Source organism: Betta splendens, chromosome 9, assembly GCF_900634795.4.
Source record: "Betta splendens chromosome 9, fBetSpl5.4, whole genome shotgun sequence".
Lineage (NCBI taxonomy): Eukaryota > Metazoa > Chordata > Actinopteri > Anabantiformes > Osphronemidae > Betta > Betta splendens.
In genome coordinates, this window is record NC_040889.2 from 19,162,099 (window position 1) to 19,184,901 (window position 22,803).

Genomic DNA, 22,803 nt, shown 5'->3' on the forward strand with positions numbered 1-22,803 from the left:
TGGTCGGGGGGACGTCGCTCCGCCCACCGCCGCGGCGCCCCCCTCGCTCGACGCGACTGCTGCGGATGGCTGTCATCTCCCACATAGCAGACTGACAGACCGCTGGATGTCTGCCACCTCTGGCGCAACGGGCCTCTCCTCAGCAGCTCCTGTCAACTAGGCGCACGCCGCGCGTATATAGACATCCACGCGGGTTACGCGCGCACGCGCTCGTGCGCACCTCCATCCCCGGCCCTGCGCTCAGACAGCAACCCCCACAAGGACATCCTGTCAAAACCTCTTCCTTTTCACTTCCTGTCTCCATGTGCTGCAGATCCCACAGCCAGGGGCTTTGAAATCTGTTTCTTTTTTCACTTTTTTTCCCCCCCCTGCTCTGTTTTCCCCCCATATAACACAGATGTGTTTTTTTCTTCGCCTTCTATTCCACAATGCCTTTTGTTCTGCCTTTCTGTTAACATGTGTCAGGTCGGGCAGCCTTGACATTTTCCAATGTGTTTCTGCGCAAAGAAATCAAGATGCTGTTTCTTAGGATGGAGTTTTACATCCCGTCCTATCCCACCTACATAAGGTTGATATTCAAAGGGATCCAGACAAAAGTCAGATGTCACACACACCTACACACCCCTAACATAATATGTGTGCGTGTGCATGACTAAGCCTCTTTAGCGCCGCATTCTGTTGTTTGTGGGTGTCAGAATATCAAACTTTCCTAAACTGAGTGACATGTTGAACATCCACACGTGTCCCACCACACTCGCCCTTTTATTCTGTTTCTTTTTTAGATTTGTGCCAGGGGAGCGACTTCAAAGTGTCTGCGGAGGCTCGTAAGGCAGGAGATGACTTCATAGTTTCGCTCTTCAACCTTTTCAGCTGCCTGAGTAACGCTCCTAAGGCCTTGACTCAGGCTCTCCGGCCGTACATGGAGCGGGCTCACATGTGGGAGCATCTGTACACACTGGCAGGTACCGTAAAGCAGCAGCAGCAGGTCACCGGGTGGCTCCGTGCTATATGGGTGATTCCTTGCAGGCCGACATTCATCCATCACGATGCACTGGGACTCGTCCTCGTGCTTTAAAGAGGAGGATGTCCCACTTAGTGATTTTTCCTGACACTCCATGCACTCGAACCAGCGCGTGACCCTAATATGCTGTTACAGAAGCTGCAATTACTCCCCCAACTTCTTTCTTTTTGTGTCTCACTGGTGCAGGCTTTGATACAGAGCTTAATCAGAACTCCTGTGGAGCATGGGACCCCTTTTTTGCTGCTGATTTTTATATCCTGGCTGAGTGGTAATTATTGTAGCATAAATTAGCGTGACTGGAAAAAGTGTTTGGTTGGAGACAGAGCAAGTGAGGGGTCGACAGAGAGAACGGGAAAGAGATACAGTGAGCCAGAGAGAAATTCTCAATGTCATCCAATCATCATTTATCCTCACAGGGTAATTAGTTTAATTATTGGACTGTGCCAAATCTTCGTGTAATAATTTTGGTTACAGGATACCCCCAGTGCCCCCATTTCTATTTAAACTTAAGTTAACTCCCGCAGATTACGTTAAGAGTTTCACTATTTCTCCAGCAGCTCCGATGTTTCATCACACTGCAGCAGGTTGTTTCAGATCAATAGATTAGTCAATACAGTAGTGGGTGGGATGAAGTCTGAAGACTGACTGACTTTGAAAAATAGGTCTAGGGCTCACCTGCCAAACAGTACTTCTCCTGAAAAGATAAATCATTTTCAGTTCCAGCTCCTCTCTTTTTCTTTGGGCACCGGGTCACACGTTGGTTAAATGTCCCGGGAGATTTAGGTTCACTTCAAGTGCTGCCACAGGACTGTAGCTCTCTGATGTAGCCTTTGGTTTTACAGCAGACACTGCAGGAAGTTTATGGGGGCCATACAAAGTCATGCTGTAGCTTCTCCGCTATCAATATCAGGAGGATGTGAGCGGGCAGAGTCATGAGACGCCGTGCACCTGGAGGAAATAATGAGCTTTTCGACTGGCTGGCCCCTGGCTTTCATCTAAAACATTTGAAATCAACTTGATTGTTCTTACTTTTAGTGAGGACATTCAGCAGAAAGCCAAGTCCAAGACATTAATATACAGTAAAAGGTTAGGTTAGTAGGTTTGAAGCCTTTATTTTGAAGTTTACAAATCAAGAAAGATTTGAGAACAAGTGTAGTAATTTATTTTAATACAGCAGAATGAAAATAGAAACACAGCAGGATATCAGTTTGATATATAATTCAACAGCAATCATTCCCATCTTCTTTGCTAGCGGGGTCCTTCTCTGTATTATTCTATCCACGTTCCTTTTGTTCACCATTTCAGACACCACACGGGCAGCACCCGTCCTCATCAGCTGTGTTCGGGCAACACTCACCAAATGCACCAACAGCCTCCTGGTGCATCTGGTTACCATGGTGATGGACCATCACATCGCAGAAGAACCCAGCAGGGCCTCGTTTAGGCGAAATGTGCCTGAACGCGTTCTGGCTAAAATACCTAAGGAGTGGAACTACACGCCGCCGGAAGGCCGGGGTCAGGGGACGCCCACCAAAAGTAAGCACAGGCCGGGTGCTGCAACTTTAAGCTGTTTCGCAAACATCGTTGATGACGTGCCCCGCACTTCTGTCTTCATTCCAGCTGTCGTACCCCTAGCGATTCAGGCCATTTCTTTCATTTTCACCAACCTGCCCTCGGCCGTGGCGTCCGTGCCTCTTACCGTTCGCCACCTCTTCCATGTGGCAGAGGTTCGCCTAACGCAGCACACGCGTCAGCTGCGCGTGGTGGGCCTGCTGCCCTGGGCCATGCTCGGCTGCCTGATCCAGGGCCTGGAAGACCCGGACGCGCTAGAACAGGTCAGCGGTCAGGCTTTGGGTCGCAGGGCGAAGGACCTCCTCTCCCTGCTGGCTGAGTGCCTGCAGGCCGCCATGGGAGTCCAACAGAAGGTGAAGGCTGCATTTAAGCCAGAATAGCAATGCTTTCAATAATAATGAGTTAAATAACACTACATAATATCATATTTTACTCTATATTATTGATCTGAAGGGTGTCCCCAAGCCCACGGTGCATAAAGTGCTGCAGCTGCTAGAGGAACACAGACCCAAATGGATAAACGTGCAGCTACAGAAGGCCCGCAAGCTCTGCTCAGACAGGTGAGAGGTCAAGGTCACGCTGCTGCTTACGCATGCGGTCAATAATCGCGTTAGGCGTCATTAGTGTCAGCTGATATTGATTATTCATGCACACCTTCCACAAGAGATGAGGTGTAATTTAATCTAAAGCGCTTTGATCACAAAAGCAGCTTTTTATGAAATGAATTTCCCAGAACTTAAGTGATTTATCAATAATGTGACGGAGGCTGAGGACTGATGGTCTGATGAAGGAGGAGGTGCGAACTGATCAAACTGACTGATTCAGCCGTTTCACATTTAATATGGATACTAAATAAAACAGTGAAAAATAATGCAGCTCAGATATTCCTCTTTAATTGAACATTTGGATTCTGATGTATTGTATCATCCCGGTAATCTTTCACTGGAGGCTCTATGAGTGAGATTAATGAAGCTCAGACGTTTGTTGTGGTAAATGATGGACATGAGCTCTGACAGAGTGGACTGCAGGCTGTAGTGATGGGAAAACAGCTTTCACTTTGGGCTGATTTGTGACCTTTGGCTTGGCGTTTTGTAGTATGTTCCCAGAAATTGGATCTTTGATATCGTTTCATCATAGCAACGGACTCTGAATGCATCAATCCTGATAAAAAGATGATTTGGAGCCGTTGTGCAACATCTACAATTAAACAAAAAAAAGATATAAAATACATGAAAACACTGAGTAGATTACGGCCATTTCTAGGAAACCCTGTGTTTTACAGTGACAGGAAGAGGGGACGCGATGCGGTGGGGAGGGAGGGGCTTGAGTGAAAGGAGAGTGATTATGTATCACCTGTCAGAGGCGTTCAGTGGGATCATTACTATTCATTAAACTAACCTTCACAGGGAAGTGACGCCTGGCTTGTAAACAATCAGAATACAGTGTCAGGGAGTAAGAGAGGGAGCGCGGTGGATGTAATAACTCCAAAAACAACTGGCACTTCACTCACTGGCATCACACACACACACACACACACACACACACACACACACACACACACACACACACACACACACACACACACACACACACACACAGTGTAAAACCTTCCACAAAGAGCATTTGCCCCTTGCAAACCCTCCCACCTCTGTTCCCTCATCCCACTTTCCTTCCTTCACTTCCCAACAGTAGACCCCCCCCCCCCCTCCTTCCTCCACACCCCACCCACCTTGTCTTTGCAAAGTAATTTGTAGAGGAGAAGATTATTGTTCTCCATCATGGTGACCCTGGCTGGGCTGACGGGATGCATACACAGATGAAGATGAATGCAGTTATTCCTTGGCGGAGGTCTGCCTCTTTCAGGGCACATTGGCCCTAATGACATGATTGATAGGCTGTCCCAAATCCGGAGGGGCCCTCATTAATCACCCCGCTGACTGAATCCAATCATCTGCTTCACCTGCACAGTGATGGACAGGAAAGGATACAGCGCAGGTGCTGACACGGATGCACAGCCACCCATTGTCGACAACACCACTGCCGGGCCCGCCAAGCAAAAGAATGAGGGAATGTATGTGGACGAGACGGGACTCTTCCTTCCTTTGCCACTCTCAATGTCAAGGAGCCAATGGTTGGCTGACAGGCGACACACTTTCTGCCACGTTATAATTACAAAGGGGAAGAGAGAGAGAGAAGGAGAGAGAGAGAGAGAGAGAGAGAGGGAGAACAATGACAGGAAGTGTATGTGAAGGAGAAGGTTTGATGGACGGTAGCGTGATATCCATCCATACAGGAAGGGCAGAAAAATGATGCGGGCACCTGCCCAGGTTGGGGACTGCACACGCATGAGGACCTTGACACACACAGGCATAAGAACACACACACACACATCATTTTTAGTGCAGCAACATCCTTCTGGCCACATTCCCTATGTATCTCATGAATAGTAATGCAAACTGTGATTATTTTGTATCTAACCCTTAATAATTTGTGTGTGTGTTTTTTTTGCTCCCTTTCACCAACGTTAACCTTGACCACGCTGTGTGTTCAAACACACACTTCCCTCCTTTTCAGGAACTGCATTTCAACTTCGTTTGCCCTCTGGATTAAATAGTTTTTCTAAAAATTAAAAAAAAAAAAACAGGAAGGACGTTTTTTAACAGCAGTAATATTCTCTCATTCTCAAATTTGAGCCCAAATTCATTTATAAGCTAGAAATCCCTCCACAGCCAGCGGTGGTTTCTCGAGACAAGCTGTCACCCTCATCTTTCTCCTTCTCTTTGCCCCACTCGCTGCCTCTCCTCTCCCATCTCCGCTCCTCTCTCAGCGTGTTCGAGCAACGGAAAGAGAGCGGAGTCGCCGCAGCTGAACTGACTGAGCAGAAAATAGGCCTGATGCTGCTGGAGGTCTGCCACAAAGCAGGTGGCAGCGACTACCTGAGGCAGATCTATCACATCATCCAAGGCAATGAGGTAGGGAAGCGCTCCCTCTCCCCAGCAATTAGGTGGCTGCTGGCCTGAGGCCGCAGGCTGTTCAGGAGGGGGAGACAGAGGGAAGAGGGCTGCTTCTCGCGCGCAGTCTGCTCGGTCTGATCTCGTGTTTTTCAGGTGACCTCGGGGGTGCAAACCTACAGCGATTTCCTGTGTTCACCAGATGTAGGAGAGGGTGCAGCTCCCAGATTTACTACAGCGATCACAAAGAGGAGGATCAGTCATTCGTTTTTTTTAACGCCGCTGAAAATGAATTCAGCCGAAGAAAAAAAAAGTTAAATGAAATAAATAATGAAATGAATGTGTTTGAGCTGTGTGTAACGGGCTGGAGAGAGTCAGCAGAAGCAGCTACTGTGCATGGAATCCGTAAAGAGCTATAGCGTAGAGCAGTGTGAGTAGTCACCACCAACTCAAGGTTGAGACGAGAGCATGCAGGTCAGGGACAGACGGGCCGGTTCGGAGGCCGTGTCAAGCTGACGGATGGTAAAATAGAGAAGTCACGAACGCTCTCGTTACTCTGCCGCCGTGGACGCCCGAAGCGTCCGCATCCACTCCCTCCATGTCCTGCATCCGCTCAGATGATCTCTATTAGTCCTGTCTGATTCCGTTCACTTCAGCAGCTGTGATTAATTCACGAGCTTGAGCAATCGGGATGCACAGGCACAGACGGTGGTGAAGGTGCACAGGTCAGTCAGTGGTCATTGTTTCCTTGCAGTCAGTTAAGCCGGAGAAGTTAAAGTTGGGAAAAGCGCGTACTTTTCAGTTGATTATCTTTCTTTTGCAAGAAAATGCAGCTGTGGAAAAAGTTGCAGCTGTCAGTTCAGCGCTCACTGAATGTCCTGGCACATGCTCAGCTGGTTTTACAGTCTGATGAAGTTTACTTTCAGATAACTTTCTGGCCTCCCTCTGTTGCCAGCCGTACTTTGTCAGACTCTCGCTTTAGTGTGTTTCAGGCTGTCAGTCACGACGTGTCTTTCTCAGCCTTGCTTCTCTCCGTCTCTCCTGTGTTTCCACCCTCCATCTTCTTGCATCTCGGATCCAGGAGCTACTGATGTCTAAAGCAAGCGGAGGAGCGGACTCGCCCGGTGATCCCCGCTTGGTGAACTTTGCACCCGACAACTCTGGCCGTGCGGAAGCTGCCCGCTTCGACCCGCTGCGCCAGTTTGACCACATCGGCAAGAAAAGGCTGGATCAGGTGATCTCGCATCGTCATCACACACTGTTTTGATAGTAAATCCTGCATTAGTTGTTAATTTTAGTTCTGTAAAATACAGTACTTCCCTTCTACCGTGTAGGTGTAGTCATGATGTGCGAGGTGGCGTTTTAACTATCTTCCAAGGCCAGAAGCTCAATGTTGAAGGTTAGGCGCTGTTTGAGTCTCTAGCGAGTTGGATACGGTGGCAGCCTTTGAAGCCGTCAGGTCTTTCCGGGGCTCGGCTTCCGTATTCTCCATAGGTCGCTTCCCTTTCCAGGCAGGAGTTAGTTAGGAAAGAAAGCAGACTGAAAAGGTGAGGAGCCGACAGAAGTTTCCCTCTTCACAAGAGGCGAGTTACGTTAAAGGAGAGAGCGCTTCTTTGAGGCTTTGAACCATGTACCCTCTTACCCCACACTCATTCCCGCGGGTACCACCGTGCTGTTCAGCTAATTGTTAGAAGGGTAGCTACAGGTAGCTTTAGTTTAGCGTGCCAGTTGTTGGCTTTCCGCCCCGTATTGCTACCGACTACCAGGGGAAACGAAGCCGATATCGCGCAGAACGATCAACACAGGTTTTCTCCACCAGACGAGCTACCGTTTGTCTTTGTGCTGTTTTAGAAATGCATTAGTTGCTGTTATGGATGTGTGATCCCTTGTAATGTGCTGCTGTTGTTTTCCTTTTCTTTCTTTTTCTGTTTTTTTTTTAAACAGGCATGGTTTAATCCCAAGACTTGGGCTGTTTTTGTTTTGGGCTTATCACAGGAGGCTGCATAGCTTTGCATAGAAACACCCTATTAAGATAATGATTAAAATGCCTGCTCCCCTTTAGGTGCCTGTGTTGTTTGTCAAATAAAATGGAGAGAGCAGGACCAAAAAAAAAAGTTACATCCATCAATCACTTGTGAGGAAGGGGCATGGGGGGGTGGATGGGGTGGATGGAGGGAACGAGCAGAGTTCTCCTCCTTTTGTCAATAAAACTCAGCCTGGAGTTAAGAGTGACATTTTGGCAATCAAAGTAATCTGATTTTTATTTGCTTTTCCAATATGGTTCTAGTCAAGCCAGATGTGTGAGTGTGTGTTTGTTTAAGCAAAGAGAGAGAGAGAGAGAAAGAGAGTTGGGGATGGAAACAGGAAGGGGGTGGAGGTTGGCGAGGTGCCATTGAAGATGGAGAAGGAAAAACAGAGCAGTCGGAAGAGTAACGACTCGCTCCCAAAATTGATTTATCTTTCTATAAATGATGGCTACATCTCCCAAATGGATTTATAAATTAATTGCTGTCTTATTGGAATAAAAACCTTCTTGTGTGGACATGATTGATCGCCCGGTGTCAGTGGCCTGCACCGGGGACCCCCCCCCCTCCTCTTTTGTTAGTGGGTCCCAGCTGGAGCAGTAATGCACTGATGGCATTAACCCTGATTAATAACTAACAATACGCTGTCCTCGTACATCAACAGAGCGCCGTGGCCGCCTGGGCGTGGGACTGGCCGGGGCTGCTGCCAGGCTACCGGGGCATCAGCCGGGTCACCTTCAGAACTCTGCTGGCCAACAGGTACAAGCGTGTTTTCATGGGTCGGTTGGTTCTCCCAGGGATTCGATTTTTGGCACGAGCTTTAGTCACTGGGAGGGGTGGACCTCTCGTCAGAGGTTCAAAGTTGCATGAAGTCTAAGGGCCCCCTGTGGAGGCTGCGCCGAGTGTCTGACTGTCTGAGAAAATGACAAAATGTTGCAAATCCCCGTAATTGAGGGACGCCGCCTCCTTGGGTGCTGCTGAGTGGGTCGAGATTGGGAAAAGCGTGACTGGCTCAGATCTCGGTGTCACCTGATTGAGGCGGTTGTTCACCCCGGTCCACCCGCTCAGCTCCCATCCTTCCATTCCCCACCTGAACCCCCCCCCCCCCCCCCCCCCCCCCCCCCCCTCCCCCATCTCCTCTCCTGTTCTGCTCTGCCACAGGCATAAATATTTATGCAGGTATGTGACACATATTAGATGGCAATACTTCAGGCTGTTCCCTGTTCTCCATTCACAGCTGTCACGCTGCCAGCTATCAGGGAGCCAAGGGGCTACTGCACCTTGTCTCCACGCCTACGCCCAATCCATTCTAAATCACTGCTATTGAAACACACACACGCGCACACACACACACCTACACACACACACACGCACCTCTCTAACAAAGGGCAAGCTCTGCATCTGCCAAGGACATGGGTCTAATAAGGGTGAAGTACACAGCTCTGTGTGGTGACGAGCTTTGTCGCCTTCATGCACCCCCCCCCCCTCTCTCACACACACATACGCTTCATTCCTCCTCCTCTCTTGTATGCTGCTTTGTTGCATGTTAAAGAAGATACTGTCATTGCTTGACTGAGCCAAATTAGTGTTGGAGCACTCATGAATAGAAACTGAATGATGTGGATAAGAAGTCAGATAGGGCAAGCGAGAGGGAGAGAGAGAGAGAGAGATTGGACTTGCAGCTTGAGGAGGTGAGTGACAGAGAGAGGGAGAGATGGAGGGGGGGGGGGTTGTCGATTCTGACAAGGCACCAAAAAAAGTAGGAGGAAGGATGGCAGTGGGACGGGGTAAAGGTTATATAATTCACCCTAATCTCACAGTATCAAAAAGTCTGAGATTCTGTCATTTGCCTCATTAGCCTCTCTTTGTTGGGCCAGAGGAGCAGATTTCATGGAGGATTTAGAGAATGGCTTTGGTTTCTGCCGGGGACGCTCGCGCGCGCGGCGCAGGAAGTTAGTTTCACGGCTGGCGACATGTAAGCTGTCAAAGTTTTTCCTCAGATCCATCTCCGACTCAAAAATATCTCTCAAGCTATGGAAGGCCATTCATGGGATAAGCGCACTGATGTCTGATCCTCTGATCCATTTGTTAGTGCAGATAAGGATAATGCTTTCTGTGTAACCGCAGACTGAAGTGCCCCCGGCTGTTTTCACAGAGGCTCCACAACAATTACTCTTCGGCTCTGCCCAGTTTCTGGACTAACCACAGGATATAATCTTACAGACATGACAATATTAATAGTAATGACAAGGCCTGATGCCGGACCGAGGCACCTGTCATTATGACCTTCGGGTGGGCTGTATTTTCAGTCTTATAAGTTTCAGCCTCCTTGGATGACTTCCCTTCCCGGTATCATTTTCCCACCCGTGCCCAGACTCGGTGAGTTAGCAGTGTGGCCCATTGGCCTCCTATATATTGTTACAGTGGCAGGACAGTTATTGTGCCCAGGGTTTATATCACATTCTAATGGAGCAAGGCTATGAGTTAAGGGTGCTAGGCTTTTACACCAGGGCTGTTAAATCACTGCTGAGATGACTTCATTAGCTGAGCAAGACACATGGTGAGACACTTCCAGCCGCACACACGGGAACCGCACGCACACACTTTCACCCCGCTACCTTGACGGTGTAATATTGGGGCCAGACAAAGAGGAGAGTGGATTTACACAGGTGTGTGCGTGTCCTTCTTTGTCACCTGCCACTTCAGTCCCCTCGGCGTGATGGCTCATCCATCATCCGCAGATTGAGCTTTCCAGCAGAAACCAGACTGATTAATATGACGCCAGGACCCCCCAGGATTGACTGACTGACCTGACTTCCAGCAGACGGGTTGTTTGCATGGATGCGGGTGGGCTGGATGTTCTAGTCTGCTTGTTGTCTGGCTACGGGACCGGCGGACTTGGTAATGTGATGTCTAGTGTATGTAGGGTTTATCGATTAGTGTAGAGGTTTAGTAGTGTTAATGGCAGGCTAAATGGCATCCTTGAGTAAATGGCTGAGAGTCTGACTAAGCTGCTTTGATGAATGACAGGTCTCAAAGTAGATTGATTGCTGGATGATGGATTGACCTTAGCTAATGGTTTATAATTATACACTCAGTCTAGTTTTACTGAAACTACTGGCACCTTCAATTTGTGTTGTATGATTATCCCAGACAAACACAGGGTATGCATGGGGGTGGCTAATAACCATCTATAGACATGAGGAAGCATGAATATAGTCGTCTCTTGACGGACTGGGGATCTGTCGAGGATGTGCACTGACACCTGGGTTCAGCTCCAGCTCCCTCTGCAACCGAAAAACACAAGCGGTAATGATATTGGATGGATAATTGAAATTCTTGTGTGTGTGTAAAATAAACACCTTCCTGAACTGGAGAACTGGAACTGGACTTTGGCTGAAACTACAAATGCGGTGACAGCTGTTGCGCTGTCCTGTGCAACGCAGAACACCTTGGGTTAACCAGTCTACGATAGATTAAATAATTAACGAAGCTACCACTGCCGCAGCACCGTTCCTGTCTCCGTTTGTAGACATGCATCGATCCTGGCGCAATGCGAAAGCTGTGGCAAATCAGTTTCAGCCCACGAAAAGCTACATCCTCCAGGTATTTGTTCGGCGCGAGACGGGGTCTGAGAGCTGAGGATGGTGTCACAAGCCGGGACTTGGTTCCAGTGGGTGAGTCAGTGAATAGTAGAAACATAACACCACTCAGTCACCACCATCATCATCATCATCACACATCCCAAGATTATTAATGCGCTTTTTCGGTGAAAAGGAAGGAGAATGAGAGGAAATCTATCACGTGGCATAAAGCGCTCGGGTTAAATAAGCACTCGACGCTTCACCTTCAGCCTTGAACCTCAGCGGTTTGTGTTAGTTGTCATGATCCGCTGGCTCGAACATGCCCACGTTGCCAAACCCTTCAAACGGTGAGCTACAGTTTGGTGCACAGAGTCAGAGCGTTAAGTGAATAGTTGCTTTTCAGACGGTGATCTGTGAATGGAAAACTCCTCTGATTTGTCCTTGGTCGCCCATTTGAAATCCTGTTTTCTTTAGGCCACACTTAAACTCTGTCTTGGCGTACGTACTGTATGCTCAGATCGCTCTAAATCAACACAACCTCATTGTCGGTTGGAATTAATGCCCTCTCACGCCTCCTTTCACGTGCGCTACAAGTACTTTATGAAGCATAACCTTTTTATGTAATTTTTCTTCTCCTGATGGGAAGTAAACCTAATCTTTGAAAGGAAGTATAGAGCGTTGCTTTGGTGCAGGAGCACACGTCGCAGCTGCTGTCTGCCAAGGTGACTCTTGGAGAGCGTTCCTTTGAATCCGCATGTCAGAGGAGGTCGTCTGACCTGGTTGATAAGGGGCAGCCGAGTATGAGAGATGAAACTTTACGTGTCACAGGGCAGCTCTTCTACTTCATCACAAGTGCCTAATATCAACCAAGGACATTCCTGCCTGTCTCTACAACACAGGTCCACTCGTTCATGGACTGGGACAACTCAAAGTCTTTATAAGCAATCCACTATAATATTTGAGGCCAGATATGCTTTGGCATGTTCTACATTTTTAGTAAGCACATACAAATTTATATCACGCGCAGGCAGTATTAGGAATGTAACATAGATTGAATAGCTTTAATGGTAAGCTACACTGTAACTACTGAACACTAAAGCGTTTTCTCTGCATTGTCTCATTGTTGCCGTTACCCTCAGGTCCATAACAATAGCAGTCTGTGGAAAAATGCCAGTCTGTGGCATTCTCCTGCTTGAGCAGCTCCTTAAATTGCGGCGATAGACGCTTGTGCTTTCAGGAAGTGGGCAATCGCCATCTGTTCCTGGGCGCTGCCATATGGCGGCCCTTTTTCTCAGGGAATAAAATAAAAACAAATATGTCAGAATGTTCGTCTTCCTCCACGGACGCTGATCAACCTGGGGAGAAGCTGGATCTCGGTGTGTCTGGATTAATGGTCTTACTTTACGCTTCAGGGAAAGAGGGAATGTGCGCTTGTTGGTGCTGGTGTGTGCGCGTGTGTGTGCGTGTGTGTGCACATGCTAATGCACGTCTATGTAGCTCGAAGTGTTTCTGGAATTATTTAGCTGAGCTAAGGGGGCAGCGTTGCTACAGTAAATCACCCCGGACCCGCAAAGGTTAAACAGCAGAGGAGACAATCGCTCCAAGGTTAACCAGAGTGACACTCCATGACTCCTGCTCCCAAAGAAACCAGAAGCTCGGGAGACGCCATCAGACTCCGCAAGGCCGCGAATTCAAAAGACTTGTCGCTTTTGAAAAATCAGGAGAGTGCGACGTGCCGTTGAGGAAAGGGGGCTTCTTTCTTCTCTCGTAGATCCCCTTGTGTGTCCCCGCCGCTTACTGACAGCTCGGGATGGGAGTTTGTGTTGGTGGAGACAGAATACATCTTTTGTCTGCTTGGTCGTACACGGCGCGTCCCGTCCCCGCTGCCGCTGGACCGCGCTGACACATTGAGGTTTTCATTAGCCGTAAGCAGGTGGCGGAGGAGAGGGACTAGCTTGCACCTGCGCGTGCCACCGCGGCGCACGGGTTTCGTATCCGCGGGGTCGTACGCGTAGCGAACGCGCCCGCGCCTCATATTCTGGCGCGTGTGATATTTGGAGGTTTGCTCCAAAGGCGAATAAATCAGTGATGCCTGGGATAAGGCCGTGGCCCCTCCTCAAACTGCACAGACAAGCTGAGAGGCTCATTAATCAAACGGCCAGTCACAGATGTGATGGCTTCCACACAAACCGCCAGCAGACTGTGAAAGTCACATCCAACAGAGTCAACTGTCAGCCAAACAGGCAGGCAGGCCACACTTCCCCTCGCTCTCCCCCCTCCGTTACATTTATCTCACAGCCCCTCTTTGCCTCCTCTCCCCTCCGGCCTGCTACGTACCTCAGTGTGCTACGTCTGAAACGTTTGTCTTGTCCCTCTGAAATTGATCTGGATGGTCGGGGCAAATACATCTTTTCTCCTGGTGGTTATGGTCAAACCTTTGTAGAGATACAGGACATCGGCTGCTGCTCCTCGTATATCTGTCCCCAGTGTTTAGGCCCCAGTCAACAGCATCGTCTCTCTAAATTGTATATATGAATAAATATATACGACGTGTCAATTCTAAGCGTGTCCAAGTCTTGTTCTGTACGTACTGCTTTCATTTTCACCTGTAATTTCCTCCGCGTGGTATTCGAGAGTACATTCAAGTGTAAAATATGCGTATCTCCCTTCTGGGAATGCGGTCATGTGCAGTGATTTTCCCTTTGTTTCTTCTGGTTTGTAATGTACATCAAATACAGTATTCTAACAATTCCACAGCCTCTGTCTCCGCTCTCCGTGGGTTTTAATTGGCTGAGAATGTTAACGACGGGTACAATAAGATCAATACTCCCAGAGTAGGACCGCGCCCCGTCGGCTGTGGGCGCTCAACACCTGACCTCCGTCAGAGTCACGCTCCCAAATATGCGCCTTCAGATGATGTCCCCACAAAGATGGCAACCTCTGTCACTATTCCAACTGCCAGCCCCGGATGGATAAATAGTTGGAGAGTCTGTGTAATGCCAGAGCTAAGTGGAAATGCCACATAATCCACTGCAGAGCCCTGTAAAGAAGGGTAGACATGCCGGATGGAACGGGGACAAGACAAAGCCACCCGTTCCTGATCAAAAATGGCAAGTCCCTCGGCTCCTCGGAGGCTCGGGGGGTATTTGATGTTCCACGCGCAATAGGAAGCTGCGTGTCCGTCTGCAGGCCGGAAGTTGAAGCTATGCCTCTTTTTTTACAAGCAGATGCACAAACCGGCGTAAAAAGGAACGACAGCGAAGTCACATTTGTTTCCGCCGGTCCTCGTTAGCTCCTGTTCACTCACCTCGCTCTGGAGCTTAGCGACGACTTTAGCACGTCCGCTGGGCTTTTGTCTTTGTTGGGGCTCTAGCGGCACAACGGTTCCATATTTCGCCCCTGGAACCGGTTTCGTCGGCCGCTTCCCATGAACTGGGACTGGCTTGAAGACACGATGGGCTGTTTGACGCCGTTGCCACGTTTCCCGCTGATTTACTGAGTTGACTTTTTAGCTGACTGCAGCAGTCCGTTTTCGAGAGCCAGACTGTGACCGTCTGTTTCAGTTCATCACTGTACTCTTCCCTTTTTTGCCACTGTTGGCTCCCATATGCCGTCTTCATTCAGTCGCTCAGGAGGTGGCGCTGAGTTATGCCTTCATCTTGTAGAATATGCTCTACTGTGTTTCCCTGTTTGATGAGTGGGGTGAAGGATTATACTGTGAATCTAAATGTTGAGTTGAGAACCTAATGGTGACATTTTTTCGTTTACTGTGTCAATACTGCTGTGCTGCATATGCTGTGAGTCACACAATGCCGCTGCTGGTGTTGATATTTCTAATGGTTGAATGCCTAATACTGGTTCAACACGTACTGTACCAAACTATAGCACGGAGCATCCGGAGTGATTGTTCTCTGCATTCTACGCACTGAGGCCGTGCGACGGTGGCTTTGAATTTGTTTTGGTGGCGCATCACGAGGCTGCGGTCCCGTCGCCAGGCTCATTAGCCCGTCGGTGGCGCCCAGGCGGCCCCAGCCAATCGCGGCTCGCCACCCGGCTCTGCCATTTGCATGTGGTCCAGGAAGAGATAATTAGAGGGATCTCTGCCTGTCACTGTTAATCTGGGACTTAGTGAAGGGCTGTGACGCCGACATGCTGATGGACCGACGCTCATAGCTATATACACACACACACACACACACACACAATCATCGACACACACTTTGGTGGGATTTCGACACACACATCCATACTAAACATGTCCTTTTGTGTTGCTCCAGCTCAGCTGATGCAAAACACTGCTGGTCACTGTTGACATTTATTTGACCTGTGCCCAGTACAGTGCACTTACTGGCCACTTTATTAGGTACAGCACACCAACCCAATCTAATGTAATGAATACAACAACTCTGAGGCTGTAATTTAAGGCAATAATTTAATAATTAGCATAAATCTATTTGTTTCCCTTTATGTGCATGTATAAAAAGACCAAATCATAGAAACAAACTGAACCGGAGTACACTACAATATGTAGCTGCTGTACAGGTGGATCTAATATATCCAGTGAGTGGGGCAGGCTTTTGTATCTGTTTTATCTCTAATACTGTATCATGTCACACTAAAACATATCAGCTGCTCCTCCATTGGTATGCGAATGGTAGCATGTTGACTCAGTGGCTGTTTACACCAGTTGTACTCTGCTGTTGACACAGGTTTTAGATCCCTGTTCAGATAGACTGTGCACTTTTTCCTTCCCAGACAGGCAGAATGCTCGGTAAGCCCTTTGAACAAGCCCAGCTGTCAGGCCTATATACTTACACGTGCGTGCGCGCGCGCGCACACACACACACACACACACACACACACACACACACACACACACACACACACACACACACACACACACACACACACACACACACACACACACACACACACACAATGAACACGAACGCACGTCCCGAGTCACACAAATGCCCCCAAAACACACAAGCTCACCAACACATCGCTGATTGGCAGGCCTCCCATTTTCCCATAATTCCGACTGATTTATCCAATCAGTCTTACTTGGAGAGCTGCTAAAGCGTTGGCTAATATTAAGCGTAGAACATGTGACAATTAAAACATCCTTCAGGTAATTACAGAGCTGGTTTAGCAGCAAACAGCTGAGGCGTTTTATACATTCAGCGTGTTACCTGTGCGTTTCGGTCGTACCTGTTTGATAATCGGAGGAAATGAGGTGCGTCTGTGAATGTTTCCGCTTTTAATACACATGTCACACAATTTCCCATCATTAGCTGAATATGTCTATGCAAATATTGACTGTGTTCACCTAATTGAATGGAAAGGTTTCCATCCCATATGAGGAAAGCCTATGGAAAAAAAGAAGCCGGGAGATGTTCTCGTCACTGCAAAGTCTATTTTCCACACAAATGACAGCTGGTCCCCTTTTCACACTGTGGGACTGTTTAATGGTGCATGTTGAGAGAGAGGGTGAGCACCGTCGCTGACCTCATCCGTCCTGCTCTGTGACCCTGTGTCACCACTGATGGCACATAATAGTTGACACTTGACTTCAGGGGCTCTTTAAGTGCCAAGAGTGCCCAAAGCCCTGGATTCATATTCTAATGCGCTCATCTTTGCACTCTGCACCTCTGCCTTTTGTCCAGGAGCTCCCACTACACTTGTTTCCACCTTTTCTTTACCCTCTCTTTTCCATCAGGCGCTCTCTCGCTCGCTCGTTTCACAGACAAGCACACATAAGCGATCGCACGTGAACGTCCACGCGTGTGCTGACACTCGAGGCGGCGCCGCCCGCTCTCCGGCCCCTGAGCCATTACAGGTAAACGCAGAGGCGCACTTGTCCTGACACGTGTTTTGACAAATCCATAGACATCCTTTCTCTTTCTCTCGTCTCCCGTCCTTTCTTCTCGCGGCTACCGGCTCTTATCGGCGTCCTCTTTCATCCTCACATGTAGCCCCGCTTCCCCTGTCTCCACATGCCTTCGCTGCCCAGCTTCTATAAATATTACAGCGGCTGCCGGGTTGGAGATGTTTACTGCCTCTGATTCACGTTCTGCGTATCACGAAACGCGTTCAATGGGTTTTTTTCCTGTGAGTACCGTGACATTCTCCGACTTTTCTCCAGATGTGTGTGTCGGCTGTTTTTGTGGTTTGGATGACGCGGCGTTAGCTAACGATGTGTCAGCCCTCACGCATCCTCATTAATTACATAGACTTTCAAACCGGATCGGATTCAGAGTGTCTGACGGCCCAGCTCAATCTGCATACTATAAAGAAAGTGACCCGTGGTGTGTGTGTCTTTCAGCAGTTCTTTCTTTCACCTGCTCCGACTACCCCCCACCCCCGACCCCCCTCTACCCCTTTTCCCCCCGTCTTCTCACAGAAACCATGATGGGTCATGTTTTCCCGAGTCTTTGATCATCGAGTAGTCTTTCAGCATGTTGACTACAAGGCCTCTCACCTCCCCAGTGGCCGTCGCGAAAGGGGAGAGCACACTTATCTGGTGTCTGTGATGTCGACGGTTGAAAGCATTCGCTGATGTTATAAGTGCGTGCGTGCACGTGTGCATCCGCGCAGACATGATTAAAGACTCCCGCTAAGGCTCCGGGTTGCGATCGTGCTGCAGCCCCCGTACTTCGCGTTACCTGCTGTACGTTCCACGTTGGCGGATGAATGAAAACTCCCATTGTACGGTACTTTGTGCGACGGGTAATGATCGCGTGACACCGTCGGTTTATGGAGGGAAATAAAACAGAGGAGCCCCCCCCCCCCTCAGCAGGTGAAATCCTTACGTTGTTTTTAAATAGCTTAAAAGGTTGAAATTTAGATCTCCTCCTCCCCAGAGCATCGTATCCGTATCTGTTTGTTCAGTCATCGCATGGAAAATTTCCTTCACTGTGCTATAATGGGTTTGTCTTCGGGGCACAAACCCCGGTTCAAATAGAAAAATGCTTTTTCCCACAGTCTTTACACCTCGCGTGTGTAAACGGCGGTTGGGTGTCTGAGAGCTTTGCGGCTCCATCCAACTGCAGAATTCTCTCCTTTGTAAAGATGCGGCGGATGGCCTTGATGTGACAGCTTGCGATGTTAGCCCAAGTTGTTTTTGACAGAAGACAAAGAAAGAGGGAAGGAGGGAAAGAAGAAAAAAAATTAAACATAAAAGGCAAAGCATTGGAATTTTTCTTCTTTGGTGAATTGCCTCTGCAGGCATCAATTCCTACTCTCCTTCATTTTCATGGAAAAAGCATTTTTCCCCGTGTATCGTTGCTTTGTCACGGCTGTTAAGAACAGTTTGTTCGATTGAATTTGCCACTGGAGACATTTAGTGATGTTGATGGATTCTTTGGATGCAGGACGTAGGCTTTGCTGGAAGCATCTTTTTTAGATGTTTTTTTTTTTTTTTCTCGGTGACATTATGGAAACAGGTCTACCCTTTACAGCAGACTGAGCGGTGAGTTGTATCATTTGACGTATTATACTGCTGCATGTCAGTCCATAAGAATGTCAATGACAATCACAGGAAAGGACATTTCGATTACTGTCGAGGCTCCTCGCCCTGCCTCTTCCCATTTGGCCTCCTATCAGTCCATCTGGTTTCTAATCTATCTCCTCATCTTGAGTCGGACCTGTAATCTTGCAAAGCTGCTCGCGGGGGTTCTGCGTGAGTGTGGCTTTGTGGGCCTGCTCAGCCCTGTGCGTGTCCAGTATCTGTGCCCTGACTCCGGGCGAGACCCTTGGGTTCATTCAGCCTGCATGGACCTCCTGTCTGAGCCCTCTTCCCCACACCCACTGACTGGGCCTCTCCTCACCATGAGCTGGACCTTCCCTTTGCCTCTTACTGTTGTCAAGGTTAGCCTCCCTCTACAGTCGTTCAGTTCTCCACCATTCTGCCTCTTACGCCGTCTCATAGAGACACCTTGGCGTTACCCTCCTTCCCTCTCAAAGAGCCTCTCCTCAAACTCTTTATATAACCTTCCACTGGCTCGTTTTCCACTACTCACTGTACACGCATCTGACAAAGGAGTGCAGGTTTAAAGGTGGGTCAGCCCCCTCTCATCATAGCTTTCTCTCAAGGTGAGTCGCCTCCTTTCCTTTTTTTCCCCCATCTGGCCATTACACACACACACACACACACACACACACACACACACACACACACACACACACACACACACACACACACACACACACACACACATACACTCACACACACACACACACACGTTTGTAGTGAAAGTCGGGCCACGCTGTTATATGTTTCCTTCTCTACCCACATCCTCCTTATGTGTGTCTGTAGTCTATACTGTTTGCCTGTTGAGAGATGCCTGTGGTAATATGTGATCCTGCCAACAGTATTTAAAGGAGGTTCTTCTTTGAACATCATTTATATACTGTATGTTGACTAGGTGGTGAGATAACCCACATTATGCTTATGCTACACCTATAAAGCTAAACTGGGCCTTTACATGGTCCTACTGCAGCAGAAAACCAGCACTTTAACGATCCCGACCGTTCGGGATCAAGTGGGATCAAAATGTGATTTCCAGCGAACAATGCAGGCTTTATTGATAATAAAAAAGGCCGTTTTGGGGGAAAACCAGGGCCGGGACGCACACATTACTGCACACTGGAAAAATGGGGGAACCCAAACGAAAATGTTAATGTAAACCAAAATAAATATATTACACCTTTAATTGGATACACGTCGTGCTGGCGGCTCCTCTGTAGCTCTTGAGGTGGTCGTGTCCATGCTGCGGGAGGCCACTCTGGGCTCAGAGCTGTCGCTCCACATCTGTATCACTGAGAGCAGATATGGCTGATACCTCTGTCATCTCAGCATCTCAGACGTGACAGTAGCGATCACAATCAGCCCCCCTCCAGCTCTCCTTCCTGCAAGCTCCCCCCCCCCTCCCTATCCAAACCTAACCCATATATTATACCAGGTGTGTCTACATTTGTCTGTCTGTTGTTTAGTGTTGCACATCAGTCTTCATAGCTGAACAATAACCCCCCTTCTTCCACGCAGTAATGGTGCACTTTGGGGATATACATTTTATGCAAAGGGAGTTAGTGTGGGGAAAGATTTTTTTTTCTTTCGTGTGTGCGTGTGTGCGTGTGTGTGTGTGTGTGTGTGTGTGTGTAGGTGTGTGTGTGTGTGTGTGGGGTGTGCGTGTGTTTGTGTGTGTGTGTGTGTGTGTGTGTGTGTGTGTGTGTGTGTGTGTGTGTGTGTGTGTGTGTGCGTGCGTGTGCGTGTGCGTGTGCGTGTGCGTGCGTGTGTGTCAGGGAGCATTTACAAAGGGATCAGCCCTGGGGGTGTCGGTGCATCGCTGCAGTGAAGGGAGAAAAGGGGGGGTCGGGGTTGTCGCTGGAACCCAGTTAGCTCACAGCAGATGTAGAAAACAGCCATGCAGCTCACAAGCCTCGCCTCGCCGGGCTGCGCACTACTTACTTATTTCTTTATTTATTTGGGTTGCGGGCGAACGCGTGTTTAGTGGCGTCGGATATCAGCGACAGAAAGGATCAAAGAGCGACACCACAAATAAAGCCGTCAAAGTGCCCTGACAGCCGGGTCCTGGGGCGAACATCCCTTCCTCGCACATTTTATTATGGTCGCCGTGCAACCTCACAGTCAGAAGAAAAGCGAGACGGCGGAGAAAAAGGCGAGCATCATCTCCCCGAACAGAGAGAAGGAAAAGGAGACAAAACGAGCGTCGCTGTATCATCGCTGTCCATGATGGAATGAATTATGAATGTGTGGAGGGGATTAGGAAACAATGGTTGGAGTCACTAGGATCCTTGCCTGCTTTCCCGACTCTGAGCCTGGCAACTAATTAGCAATTTCAACAGCAGTGTATGATCTCATTAATGTGATTTCTGCTTATGTAACGCGCATGCACACGCGCGCGCTGACACACAGACGCGCTGCGGCGCAGTTTCGTGAGGCAAATGAACGCGTATTGTTTGTTGCCGAGCTAATGCAGTTAGAGTGATGAATCAAATGCCTGAGACCGCGGCGTTGCTGCGAGTTACGTGGATGCCGCTGTTCCGCGTTCAGGCCGTTTACACCAGGCTTTCCTCTTATGTCTCGCAATTATCTGAGCAATTTGATAATGTGTGATGAATATCATCAGTCATGGCATCAGAGCTGCTACAGTGCTGGATTACTAGCACCTCAGTGGGGAAGAGAGACATTTCAACTTCATACTGGTGCACACAATGTGTACTGTTATAAAAGGCAAGAATATGAATATATATATATATATATGAAATATATTTTTCTCATAATTGCAGTTGTCTGTTTGTACAGCAGATGCAATTCACATCAGCTAATTAGTATCACACACTGAGATATAGGGAAAGGGAGAAAGGGAAGGAAGAGGGGGAGGAAGCAGGCAGAGGGTAAGGGTAGATAATTAGACTAATTAAGCCATCTCTTTTAATCTAGCCCCTGAAAGAAAGAGAGGGGGAGAAAGAAAGATGGGGGTTCTGGGGGTTAGGCCTACACATTCACCTCTCTCTCTTTCTCTCTGTCTCTCTTGCTCCCCCTCTCACTCGCTCGCTCCCTCTCTCCCTGTCTGGCGCGGGGTGTGAATGTGTGGGAAAAGAGGGGCCTGGTGCCTGAACCCCAGCAGAATGGATCAGCTTGTGCTTCTGAGGCTCTAGAAGTGTCCCATTGTCATGATGTCACTGCAACTCAAGAAGGCTGACCTCTGACCCCTATGGATTCATGGGAGCCCACCGCAGCACCCCCACAGCACCAAAAGGGCCAGATTGCCACTGGGCGCCCACTAGGGGGTACCCAAGCCTTTCGCTGTGGAATTCGAGGTGGCTGCGGCTTTATGGTGCGAAAGTATATTTTCCAGCGATTCTATTCATGAGTCCCCAGTTCAGGGGTCCCTACTCTCGCTTTAGCCCACTTCTTTCTCTGCTCTCCCTCAGCCGCTGTGCCATCTCAGGCAACCCCTCGCTCCCTCTCTCTCTCTCCATTGCATTTCTCCCCTCCTACACCCGTTGCGTCTCCGCAGCCATGAATATAGCGAGCGCCGCCAGATGTCGCAAATACATCATCTGAGGGATGCGTCGGTGATGCAAAAAAGTCCAGGCACGTACGAGTGGGGGATGTGAGACGACTTTCAGAGCCGAGCCCAGCGTTTGTGTGTGTGTGTGTATGACACTGTAAGCCAGCATGCATGTGTGTGTGTGTCTGTCTTCCAGTGTGTGTGTGTGCGTACGTGTGCGTCTCAAAGCTCGCGAGTGCGCGTGTCCCCTTTGTGAGCGCACGCATGTGTGGAGGTCACAGCAGGTCAGCATATTGTCCCTCAGATGTTTGATATTTTATGTATAAGAGGACGGCTAGAGCGGAAGGATAAGCACGTTTCTGACAGAAGCATCTCGCCGCCACAATCTGCCATCTCAGCAGTGTAGAGCCCAGAGTCAGATCAACAATGAAGGCGAGCTGCCTCGTGCCCAGAGCGGGATGATGGGAGGAAAGAAGGAGGGGAACAAAACCCCAGAATCAGGACTGCTGCTGTTTGGGCAGTGCAGCCTGATGGCACCAACCATGAATATGCACATTTATGTTTAGATGTGTGTGTGTGTGTGTGTGTGTGTGTGTGTGGGGGGGGGGGGGG

General features: G+C 48.9%; 1 protein-coding gene across 5 annotated transcripts in view; it reads left to right on the forward strand.

Moving 5' to 3' along the window:
- The window catches only part of kiaa0825 (KIAA0825 ortholog), an 86,486-nt gene that overhangs the window by 29,443 nt on the left and 34,240 nt on the right, over positions 1-22,803 (forward strand). For 3 of the 5 annotated variants that reach the window (XR_003786961.3, XM_029162638.3, XM_055511238.1), the window contains exons 16-22: positions 783-962; positions 2,327-2,557; positions 2,642-2,946; positions 3,047-3,153; positions 5,421-5,565; positions 6,626-6,778; positions 8,233-8,327. Coding sequence is in view for 3 of the 5 variants with exons in the window: in XM_029162638.3 (XP_029018471.1) it covers positions 783-962; positions 2,327-2,557; positions 2,642-2,946; positions 3,047-3,153; positions 5,421-5,565; positions 6,626-6,778; positions 8,233-8,327 (1,216 nt within the window). In the remaining 2 variants the exon portion in view is untranslated. The other 2 variants (XR_005898169.2, XM_029162639.3) reach the window with 2 other exon arrangements.